The following is a 12,804-nucleotide window of genomic DNA, read 5'->3' as shown; positions in this document are numbered from 1 at the left end:
CAGAAATTTAAAAACAATCCCAAATCAACCAACAGTGTGATGACTCAGAAGTTGGATTGTACGAATAAAGATCAATGATCAGAACAGTTTGGCAAATTTGTACCATGTGTCGGTTTGTGACGAGCTATAACGTTTGACATTTTTTTTTCTGATACTACCTATTTAATCCAAGTTCCTTTGTGTGGAAATTATTCAAACGCCGGACTTATACAAATTTATGTGTGAAAATTATTCTAACGCCCGACTTATACAAGTCTTGTCCTTCAGCACTCACATGACAGAATGTCACTGTACTATGCTGCGGGAGTGCTGGCCGGGCGCTGCGAACTCGTATTGTAACCGCAGAAGTGAACTGGGTTTACGGGTGGTTTGTGACATTGGTTGAAATTTCTCCAAAGAGACGCAATATTAAACGTCCAACCATGTTGGTGAGGGTGTTGGCCCCGCTAGCTGTCTTGGTGATGGTGTTTGCTCCTTCGCTTGGCCAAGATGTTTATCCTGTGAGTAAATTAATTAATCATGAGCTGAACCTCATGCCTGTGGCAATTGAAGTACATACTACATCATGTACACGTAGGCCTAGGCCTACATGTAGGCCAAGCCTAATTCAAGTAAAAACGGCTCTACTAATTGCATCTTTTAACATTTAGACATGATCAGCGATAGCCCAAATGTTAAAATAGGCAATTTGTAGAGTTAACCTACTCCTAGATACTTAAACTGCAAAGCTGTAGGCCCTTTAAGTTTAAGGAACCCCCTATCCTTTTAAAAACAATCTCCCTAAACTTGGCAATCTTTACTTTCATTTTTAGGACACCTCTTGTTAATGCTTACATGACTTTTGATTACCCGTCAGACCCCCTGCGTATGACATCACGTTAGAGGGCATTTCTTTCTCCCTCTGGGATAGATCTAAGTAAACGTTTTGTACATTCATTGTCATTAAATCAAAATAACAAAACATGTCCTTTAGGAGTGTGTTCCACGCAGGCCCTCTATTGTTCAGTCGAACCTTGTTAATAAGAGGTCCTTCAGACTTGGCAAATTACCTTGTTATAACAGGGACCTTGTATTATCAGAACAAAAACAAAGGATTGGATCCTAAAAAATTCCTTGTTCTAAGCAAAATCTTGTGTTAACTGTGCATGAAATCTCCAACTTTATGTTGTTTTTGTGAAGCAGTTTTTCACAAACATAAATTAGAAAGGGCAATTGATCGATGGCATAATTATCGGCAAATCGTTCAGTTCACGTGACTGATCATGCAGTGATCGACTAAACATGCATATCGACTGATACTGGGCTGAACACACATTCACACGGTGTAGTCCTAATGTGAAGTTAATATTATACATATCATTGACTAATCACTTTACCTACTGTTGCATTGGATTCGAGCCAGCCACCGGCCCCCGGTAAACTTGTTTGTCGAGTGGTTAAGATGTTTGCACAATTAAGCAGAAAGTCATGGGTTCAAATCCCACCCAAACAAGTTGGTGAGTTTTGCAACTCTTGGTCCACACTGACCATACAGTGTAAAGGTATAATACGTTGGTATAAGGTCAAAACTTGATACAAACTTTACATCTCTCACACAATCTAAATTTGATTTCACTGATGTTCCTTCGATGATCATATGCATGTTTTACTTGACTTTTTATTTTACTTTTTTTTATCTGAAAAGTGTATTTTCTTTTTTTTTCCCGCGACAGTACACAGATAAAGTGTGCAGGACAGATGTGCAGTACCCGCCTGCAGATGCCAAGACCAAAGTGCCGTCATTCGTCCTGAACCTTGACACGAACCCAGAGGATCGATGGCGGCCGCTCATGAAAAACAAGAGCGCCGAGGTGAACAACATCAGATAGTCGGCTCACCCATAATAACTAAAACAGAAATGTCAGATAGCGATGAATACTTCAAGTATTTATGGAGCGCCTTTATCAGAAAAAAAACCACTTAAAGTGCTCTTGAAATGATTGCACTATGGCAAGGTCACAACGTGGCTATTGAGCATGGGCCTTTAACAGATCTTGCATCTATTTAAAATCCATCGAACTGAACCGGATAAAGTTTTTCTTTCTTAGGCTGTCCAACTGATGCAAGTGCAGGTTGGGCCCAGCTGAAGTAATCATACTTAGTACTGAGAGGCAAGCAAGCATCAAGTGACTTGTGCAAGGCCACAACCTACTAGTAGGGCCAACAGGTGGATTCGAACTCCTGACCCACAGATTACTAGACTAGGCCTCATGTTGCTCTGTTTGTACAAAAATGTCCCTTTTCTGATGATAAAAGCCATTCGAAGAGGTTCAAACTTTATAATGAAAAGCTGGTTTTTGTCCATTGTTCGTTATGTTGGTGAGGTCTGGCTTCCGGCTAGATGGGTTAAGCAAGGGAGTGGCCTAGCAGGCAGCAGAACAGTAGCAGGGTTAATGGTGAAAGGCTGGGTTGTTGGAGGCAATTAGCACTTACAATTTTCCACTCAAGTGTATGGACAGAATTAGCGGAACTGTTTCTGTGAGTTGGATTTATTGTTGCATATTGTGCCCTGAATACATGTAGATGCCTTTGTTTTAGAAGCTGGAAATGTCCATTGAAATGCGATGCCGTTGTTGTGTTTATTCTGTGAGAAATCAAAGAGAAAATTGTTTTTTCTTTCATTTTGAATGGCTGTGAACTTTGTGATATGCGGCCTGATATTTTTCTTATCTTTTCAGACCCGGCATTTCAGTCCCAGCTAAAAGACTCTGCCGTGATCAAAGTGCCAGGCCCTTAACCTGCTAAGCATTTCAGGCTGCAGCGGTTGCACTGAATGTTTTACTTCATTGCTTAAAAAGTCGTTGGCCCTTGGCAGCTCCTCTGTCAGGCGGAAGAACAGTTTCAGGAAATTTTAGACTGGCTTTATATCTTGATTGTTTTTCTTATTTCAGTTGAAAGCCATGATCAATGACATCATCGATCTGGTGGGTGCCTTCTTCAAGAACAAAACCAAAGTTGTTAACCTACTGGATGAAGTCTTGGTAAGATTGTAAAATTCCTGTCCCATGTACAGTTTAAACACACCAGTTTGAAGGACACCACATGAAAGACAATGGAAAAATGCACAATGTAGATCTTTAATTCGCTACATCTCTGCCACATTTTCCGCCAGCTGACAGTTGGCTAATTATGATTATCTGTCTGTCAAAAAAGAACTAAGAAGTAATTCACAGCATATCAAAACCACTGAAAGTCAACGTACACGACCAAAAATGGAGTAAAGGTTCCCTCCTTAGACTTGGGAAATTGTTTTCAGTGTTCGCGAAGAAGAGAGAAATCTATTGCCGGGAGGAGCATGTACAAGCTCTTCTAAAGCAATAAAGAACCATCATCTCAGAAGCCCTGCGACTTATTCACCTGTCTGCAATGTGTACTCTTGTCCAAGAGGAAACTAGTTCAAATTGCCTTGTTTGTACTGCGCAGAACTCTCTGAATGCTATTAGAGATCAGGTTCATCCTTGAATGTCAGTGATAGTGATCCCACAAGAAGAACCATCAGCTTTGTACACATCAACATGAAAATTAGTTTTGCGTACTCAGTGTTATATGCACTTGAACCACTGTTTTTGTGTACAGTTTGTGGGCCCAATAAAACATCATACCTAGATTTCTTCTCACATTCATGCACCCAGTCTAAAATGGCCACATGCCTCGCAGGAAATGTCACAATTTTGAGCAAAATAAAAGAAGTGAAGTCAACATTTCCCACTGGTTCCCATGTGTCATTTATCCATTCACATCTATAAGCTTCACAGCTGGGGGGGTAACCAGAAGCACAGCTATGATTTTGTTTGGCCTTAAGACTGAATGACTCATGATGGACTTACAGGGACTTGCGGGGACTTCTTATGCACTTGATTACAACACTCCTTTCAGGAGATGGTAATGTAATATTCACCAGTACCGGCAGAGATGTTCACTCTCTGTTTTTCTCTTCTCAGGGTCCTCTGGCATACACCCTACCACAGCCCTATCAGGCTGAGTTAATAGGCATTGCGGATGCATCTGGTGTTCCTTTAGGTAAAATTTAATGACAACTTTGATCTTTAATATTTTCCTCCAGGAACCAGAGTCTTTTAAGTTGTATTGTACAATGGGTTGGTTTCTGAACCAGACAGTGCGCCAAACTGTTTTGATTTCCATTTTCGTTTGATAAGTTTGAGTCAGCATTTTGGTTTTCCTTTTTTTTCCCAGGTCAGATTGTCCTTTACAACATCTTCTACGAGGTATTCACAGTGTGCACCTCAATTGTGGCTGAAAGTCCCAACGGTAAGGAAATTTCTGCCATTGTCTTGAGAAGAAATGAAAGATAAATTACCTGCTCTCATATTCCACCCATCTCTGCACCCTTTGGAGGTTGGAATTTTCTTCATTTTTCTTTTATTCTTTCTCCCGCAGGAACCCTGTACCATGCTAGAAACCTTGATTTCGGACTCTTTCTCGGGTGAGTTGCCACGGGCAGTAATATTCTCAGCGAGCGTTTTATGTGGATCAAGTGTCTGTCCAAGTTCTGCAGTGAACTTTACTGAAGTGAAAGTTACCTGTAGCAACCCGAAGAAAAGCATTTAGGCTGTCGCTTTGTTTTTCAAGATACTTGTATATGCGTGAGAAACAAAACATGGTAAAATGAGCCAATCACATAAATATGTCCTAGATTGTTAGGACACATTCCCCATTCTTCGAATGGCCCGCTACTTTTTCCCAGTGTCATTTAATTTAGTCTCGCTCGAGTTGCAGCAAAAGTTTGACCTCATGCGCTCGTCACTTTGTCGTCGGAGGGAGAAAAACTATCCATAAGTTAAGTCTGGCCTCACCAACCTTTGCTGAGTTCAGCACACTCTGTTGACGTAGCAACATTACAATCCGTCCATTTGTAGGTGGGACATCAAGAATCAAAAGTGGGAGCTGACGGAGAGGCTGAGGCCGCTTGTTGTGAACGTGGATTACCAAGTGCAGGGAAAGACGGTCGCCAAGGCAGTTCACTTTGCTGGCTACGTCGGAGTCCTCACTGGAATTAAACCGGTAAGGACAAAACATGCTCTAGACAGGAGAAGAGTGTAATAGTTGCTTGGTTTTTTGGCTTGGGCCGTCCTAACTTTGTCCCTCTGAAAGCTTTCAAGTCTTCGACCACCAGATAGCAATGTCTGTTGGTGTGCAGGCATGGAAAAAGTAGTGTTGACCTCTGTACAAAAGAAGTCCACATAATGTAGGGTATGATGGTGTTGTGTGGACTTGCACATATCCACACAATTTCTTCCCCTCTGAAAAACAGATTCAGAGGCATTTTTGGGTTATCTGTGGCAAAATGAAGAGGACCGGTCCAGGAAATCTTCATCAAAAATCCAGCTCAGAGGAGTTATCCTAGTGAGAGGAAAAGGAGCATTTTCCTCAAGTTTCCTTAACCACAGGAGAACAAAGGAATGTCCACACTTAGTACGTATAACAGGTGTGTGTGTGTGTGTGTGTGTGCGAGTTATATCGGGGGATATCAAGATGTGCTAGCTGGATGATTTCATGCTGTTAAAGAAATTGTAACATGAGAGCTTGTTTTATTTTTATTTGTATTTCACTATTGGACTGCTGTCCAGAGGGACCATCACTGTTTGGGTTAACATTTGGATTAAAACAAGTGAAGTAACCTGATCTTAGATCCTTAAAACAGGAACAGCTTCAAGTAGATTTATTGCACTATGTAGGCTTTTTTTTATAGTTTATTTGAAAAAAAGGGCAAATTTTGTGAGCATTGGTTCCAGCTTTTAGCCTGTTTCAACTCGGTTTTCCAGAAGTGTCAATTAGAGAGATGATTGCTCGGTTTGATCATGCCCTGCATGTGTATAGGCATCTGACATTGTACATTGGCATATTATAACAAGGTTCGGGTCTGAACTATCCGCCTCGAGCAGAAGCACCCCCTCATTGGTTGAAAAGAGCCGCATTGGTCGGGAGTATTCATTTTGTTGGTAGCGATGTGAAAGCAACACTTGGGTTTCCTAGTCATTCATGAACCAGTGATGTGTAGTTAGTACCAAAGAAGCCTCCGTTGCTAAGGAAATAGCACCCTCTCTTGGTCCAGCTCAAGGCCTATAGTTCGACCACTAGTCAATTGCTTTGTAACACCCAATACAAGCGCTTTTGGATGTCCCTAATCTAAATTTTGCTATGATCTTATTGTTACTAATATTTTGCTGTTGGTTGCAACTCTGAAACCATTCACAGTCAGTGACATACAATGAATTTCATGTGATTGGTTCCTTCCTTTACAAATGAAATCAGATATTGGTAATCGGCGGTGTGACCATGCCCCACGGCCTGATTCTAGATGGTCGACTAGATGGTCCAAACCATCCATCCTTTGGGAGGGTGTCTTCGAACCATAGTTAACATTTAGCTGTCACTTGAAATTGTCCTTGTGTGAATTGGATTGAATTGTGTTCTTCCCACAAGGGCGTGGTTACCATGACCATGAATGAGCGCTACAATATCGACGGCGGGTACATTGGAATCCTGGAGTGGATCATGGGGAAAAGATCGGAGCAGTGGATGGGATTCTTCATGAGAGAGACGCTGTTGAATGCCACTGAGTAAGTTTGTCTCTTTTGTTGAAAGGGGGGGGGTGTTTAGGTGGTTGGCACCGCCAGCCCACGTCCCCTGTTGGATTTGTCGAGGTCCTCTTTCTCCTCCCCTTTTACTGGAGGATAATTCTTTGTGGCTTTTCTCTGAGGTGGTATATCAAAATAATTTGAAACTTGACACCAACAGCAACCCATATCCCTAGCTGCACATACAAAAGTGATGTCATGATGACGTCATCAAGTTCTAAAATCACAAACGATTGAAATGTAGATTATATAAGAAATAAACGACTTCTATCTGCCATATCTGATGAGCTGAGACACAACTGAAGTATAGGGTTCATATTTGGGTGACGTCATCTGCAAGAATTTGATATCACCTGATCACCTTGTGTATGTATCTGAATAAACATATTTTGTCTAGCTTTGTTTCGTGTTAGTTTATACAGCCTTTATCACCTTTTTTGGTTGAATGAACCAAACATTAATTATTAGAATTCTATCGGCTTTGCCTGCTAAATATACAATAAAGAGGACTTGTGGAAGTTTAATGTTACTGGTCCGCATGCTGTTATGCATTGAACACTGGGGAGTGATTCTCTCTTCCCTACCAAGCTCGGCAAGAAAGAATTTTTTTCGTGTTTTCGGTGCAATAGACTATTCATTTATTTATTTATTTTTCAGTTACGCGAGCACGAAAGCCAAGGTTATCAACGCCAAGATCTTGGCTCCAGGCTACATCATACTGGGCGGCAGCAAAACAGGCGAGGGCGCTGTCATCGTCATTGACAGAAAGGAGCCAGCATATGTTGAAGAGTACGTTCAACCTTGACCTCATTGTGCTCAATGCAGCAAAGTGCAACAAGTGTAAAAAACATGTTGCGACCATGTTGTATTGAATAAGATAACAGAAGCGTTCTAGACAACAGAAGCTAGTCTGCTTAAATATTGTTCCCCTAAATCTTGTGACAGCTGGCAGGCTGGGACGCTAAGGCTGCATCCGAATCTATTATCTAGAGCTAGGTTTAGGTCTTCACTCCGTTTAAAATATGCAGAGACGCACAGACAGTTGACCTAGCCGTAGCTCTGGAAGCCCGTTTCGGACACGGCCTAAGGCATGTGGCCTCGGTAGCGGTTGACCTGTCAGATCTTTTTTTTTAAGATGTACTTCGCAGTGGGAGATGTTATTTTTTTAGTTACTGCTTTGGCCTTGACTCACTGTTATCCGAGAGCTTGTGAAACAAATTCACAAGTGTACTTGGGTGGAACTCGAACCCGCGACCTCCTGCTTACAAGTCACGTCATAACCATTTCGATCACTTAGCATGCCGGGGTCAGCTGGCCAGTCTGAGTCCAACTTAGCAGCGGAACCCTAAGTACTAGAGAGTTTATCGAGCATTCACTCCATCATCCACAGTTTCTTGATCTTGATTCATGATCGAATGCCATGTTAAATTGATCCTCATCTGTACCTAAGATATACTGAGCAATACTGTGATCTTTTTTCGTGGCCAGGCTGGACCCTAAGAAAGGCAAGTGGTTCCTGGTTGAGACCAATTACGACCCCACGGAGAAGCCGCCCTTCTTTGACGACAGGCGCACGCCAGCCCTCAAGTGCATGACTAACACCACTCAGAAGGTACTGGAGAAACTTTCGTCTGAAACTCTGTGACACTCTGGAGGTTGTGGGTGCATAGCTTGCCCCAGTCAACTTCTTTGTTTAAACCTCCTACCGACTAAAAAGTGAAGTAGCCAGTCTCCAGAAGTAGTGTATGTGGTAATTTTGAAATGCTTGAAGGAGCATGTCCTCTCTAAACAATCCCAAGTTATCAGAACAACAGTGATGCTTTTATTACATATCTGCCCACTTTGTTAAGATTATGTCTGCAATTTAGCTTTTAAAATCAAACCCTTAAAAAGAAAGTAATTGGCAGGAATTGTGTTTGGTGTACTAGCATATGGCAAATTTTACTACTTGGAATGACACCGCAGTTTTGCCATAAATATGGAAATTCTCATTAGCATAAAACCAAAATAGCACTGAAATAACTTTTCAAACAGTCAAACAAGAATTGGAAATTGGTTCAGTTGAAAAATGAAAGGTGCATTTTCAAGAATTGTAAAAATGTCTTGCACAGACCCTTTTAAGTAACTTACAAGTTAATGCCATTTCCATCTGATTTCCTTTCAGGCTGTTGGACTGGGGCCTATTTACAATGTTCTCTCTACAAAGCCCAATCTTAACCTGGTAAGCCAACTTTTTCTTTGGACATTTGTTGCTTTAGTTGGGCCTGGTTTGGTTGTTGTCAAAGTCTTATTGATACAGAAAACTGTGATTTTTTTTTTGCATTTGGAAGTGGCTTGGGAGTTTTGGAGTTAGAATGATTGTTAATTGGTTGGTTATTGGAAAATGGGAAAGGTTCGGTTAGATCCCACGCTCAATACGGTTCGATGGCTGAGGACTCGTTTGTGACTGTTGATTCTACCAAGGCTGTTCTCTCTTTGTCAATTTCGAGAGCCAGCCAAGGTTAATTCTTGAACCTTTGTTCCCTAGTTGACGACCTACACGGCCATGATGCAAGTCAACTCTGGCTATCTGGAGACCTACATCCGTCAGTGCCCCCAACCATGTTACCCATGGTAAAGAATTGCAGTTCACAGTCAGAAGAGATCAATTGGCTGCTCGTAAAGGGTAAGGCCGACATCTTTATATCAGTTGGATTACGAACCCGCCAACTTGGAATAATGCAATTAAAAAAAAAAGAACTGAAAAAATCAACATTACTGTTTCCTCGACAGTTTTATTCTCTTCTAACTCTGGATAAGTTAGTTGTACATGCATGTGAAAAGGAGTTAAAAAAGAATTAAAAATCGGGATTTTCCCACCCTCTGCCCAGCCAGATTTCATGCTGTGTTCATAATCCAACAGATACAAAAATTCTGGCCTCAAAGAAACCTCAAGAAACTCCTCATTATAACAACACACCATATACTCTATACATGCACAAATTTCCATTGGAGCCTTCGGACAGATTTGTTTTTTTGGACAAACCTTCCAATCAGTAGCCTTTTTTGTTACAGTTTATGATTTTTGTTTGGCTTGTTGAACACTGAATTAGTATTGAAAACAGCCAAACAGAAGAATGCTGCAAAAAAAGAGGAAAATTTTACCAAATGTTTGCCTGAATTGACCTTGCTCTGTTTAGAGAATAAATATGTTCTTGGATGGAACTGGCTCTAGAGAATGGACCCGACTAATGCTCAAGCCACAGATGAAGACATTATAAGCGTCCACTCTCCTGAACCGTTCTTAACGCTAGTTTAAGACCGATCAAGCACATTTTTATTCCCCTGCCAAAATACCTTTTGAGTCAGAAAGCCAAAGGAAGTTTAAATATGTCACATTTCCAACAATTTGGTTCCAAAGTTTTTCTTCAGTTCTTTGAAACACCCCCCTGGCCATGTAATGGTACGTGCCTGTTGCAGATGATTATTTCAACCTCCTGTGCGCGTGGCATGTACTGCATTATATGTAGGTGGCACAGAACACAATTAGCCAGCTGGTGCTTCATCACTCATTTAAGGCAGGCCACGGGACGGGCTCTTGACCAGTAAGACTGGCTAAAGTGTTTTAGGTATACATGAATATTGTAATTTCATAAACTAATAGTTTGAGTACATTTTTCCTATTGTTATGGATGTGCAAGTTCATAATAATTTTTTTAATTAAAATGCTATTTTGTTTTATGACAACCAAAACCTATTTCTATCTTTGCTGATTTTCTATCATTTGTATGATTATAAAAGACCCAAAGAATTGTTTGGCAATGTCAAAAACATTTTAAAGACTGATCTGTGTAAATTTGATTGTATATATTCCTTTTTAATGTTGGTGGGAAAAACAATGTTTAAATTCTCTCAGTGTTGGGATCCTGTCAGTTTTTAATTCAGACAAAGTGCGTCCTGAACAAAAGCATCCTGCCTCCAATAAAGTCAAATTCTCCATACTCGGTGCTGAAAAAATCAGCTGGTGTTTTGAATTTGAAAGGAAATCACATGAATGTGAAACCTGCCGGGCTGTTTGTTTAAACATCAAGCAGAGGTTATAACTTCCTTTAGTATTGATGGGAGCATCAATTGATGCTATGGAAAAAGAAAGCCAATCATTCTGTAATCATATGAAGGGAAAATGAAACCAGGTTTTTTTTTCAGCTTCCAAGAGCCATGATGTGAAGGTTCACGATCAGTGCTTCCTTGTACAGTGCATTAAAATTTTTGAACTGTATGAACATGTAAATTTATCTTTTGAGTGTATTAAACGATGTGCACCTGTCGACTGTCAATACCTTACTCAAGGGGTAGAGAAAATTATATACTCTCACAGTGGCCAACTCTCCATCCCAGGAGGTGCCATTGCCCTTAAACATTTATTGGAACAATTTGTATTTTACTAAATAAAAGTATTGAAATCTTCAACCCAAAGTCTTGAAAATTGAATCATAAGGAGCAGGGCCACGTCAGAATGGGGAAGAAGTTATTAATTATGGATATTTTTGAAAGAATTTCAACTGATGCGCTGACCTCCTGTATTAAGTAATAAATTTTGCAATATTAGAATATATTGATTTCTTACTATTGTATGAAAATTGTATGTAAATGTTTAAATAAAGACCATTTTAATTGTGATTGTCAATAAAGTATTCCATTTTATTAGCATCTAAATTGAAATGCATAAAATGCATTGTCCATCCTTGGCAGTGCATTGTAGGATTTGTATGTGTTTTGTGTCATTGGAAATGCTACTCCGCCAATTGTTCTGCTTATTTTGTAGCATTAGAATTTATCTGTCCAATCCCCACCCACCCTTCAGCCCAGGGCTGCCCCACTCCTGGGGCATCATTGCATGTAACAGAAGGTTTGTAAGTTACACTGTGCAGCCCATGGTCTGCAAACCCAACTCAGGGAGGACTTCATTGCAGAAGAGGGATTCATTTCATTGCTATGAGTATAAAACAGAAGGTTGTCAACTTTGTTAATATTCAACTGTGTCATTGAGAAAAAACACCAGTTTATGATTGCTCCGACAAGTCACCTGATAAGGTCTGAACATGAAAATGAAATCCCATTTACATGTATGCCCATAAATCTGTTGTACAAATGAAATAAATTGTCCATGAACTTCCAATTTTAAAAATCTGCTGATTTCAAATGAAACTGCACATGTAAGTTATGATAAAATGATATCCAATGATACGACCAATCGTCAAATTACCCAGCTGTCACTCTTTTTTGGGGGGGGACTCCCTTACTTTTCCAGGTCGTATAGACGCCATTCTTGTATCTGTTTTGAAGCTTGCCTGAATTCATTAATTCATTAAGCAAAAGAAAATAATACCGCTTCAAATTCTCCCTACATAAAAAGATCAGCAGGTGTTATGAGTTTGAGAGGAAGGGATTTTGAAAGTGAAAACTGTGAGGAGGTTGTGGTTAATGTCCTTTGGTATATATGAAGGGTATGAAGGGTAATGCACTGAAAAAAGTAAGCCAACTTTTCCGCTGTCAAAAACAAAATCCAAATTTTTTGTAGACATGAAGCAAAGGTTCATTATTCTTTGTGCAATGTATTGATATTTCTACAAATAAATTCATCTTGTGAGTCTAACTGGCATGCACCCATCAACTGTCCCCTGCCCTTTCCCTATCCAGGGAATGGAGATTATGACTGTCAAAGTGACTCACAGTGACCAATTCTCCCACCCTAGAGACACAAAGAGAGACACCTGTACAAATTTTATTTCACCAAATAAAATTAATATTCACCCTTGAAGGTCTTGAAAGTATAATTACAAGAGGCGAGGCAACACAATGATGAGGTTGAGGTTACAAATTGTGGGATACATACTTCTGTTTCCGAGAAATTTTTGATATGCTGACCTCCAGTTTGTCGTCGGTTGTGATATAATGTTTGCAAGGTAAGAATATTTGTTGGTATCTAACTTACAGTAGGTATTTTTGAAAAATATTACATATGAAATTATGTAGAACTTACGCGTTTAATGTTAACTGAAGGTCACCCCTCTCGTGATTGTCAAAGTACATTCCACAACTGTGACTTGGGACTCTTTAAGTCACTATTCCGTCACACCACGGAGGAAGGAAATGGTCATGTGTAATTCTACCTCCATGTGTGAAG

The 12,804-nt window shown here is 40.3% G+C and overlaps 1 protein-coding gene across 1 annotated transcript; it reads left to right on the top strand.

Moving 5' to 3' along the window:
* Positions 1-292: 292 nt before the first annotated feature.
* Positions 293-11,333, top strand: LOC110975940 (acid ceramidase-like). Its single transcript, XM_022228827.2, has 12 exons — positions 293-500; positions 1,713-1,850; positions 2,931-3,020; positions 3,981-4,059; positions 4,234-4,308; positions 4,438-4,483; positions 4,917-5,061; positions 6,484-6,620; positions 7,296-7,427; positions 8,127-8,250; positions 8,803-8,859; positions 9,166-11,333. Exons 1-12 carry the CDS (start codon positions 423-425, stop codon positions 9,253-9,255), a joined length of 1,191 nt encoding a protein of 396 aa, XP_022084519.2. The 5' UTR covers positions 293-422; the 3' UTR covers positions 9,256-11,333.
* The last annotated feature ends 1,471 nt before the right edge of the window (positions 11,334-12,804 follow it).

The sequence above is a fragment of the Acanthaster planci genome, linkage group LG02 (assembly GCF_054643075.1).
Source record: "Acanthaster planci isolate LZ-2023a linkage group LG02, COTS_SCS, whole genome shotgun sequence".
Taxonomy (NCBI): domain Eukaryota; kingdom Metazoa; phylum Echinodermata; class Asteroidea; order Valvatida; family Acanthasteridae; genus Acanthaster; species Acanthaster planci.
This window is presented reverse-complemented; position numbering and strand designations above follow the sequence as displayed.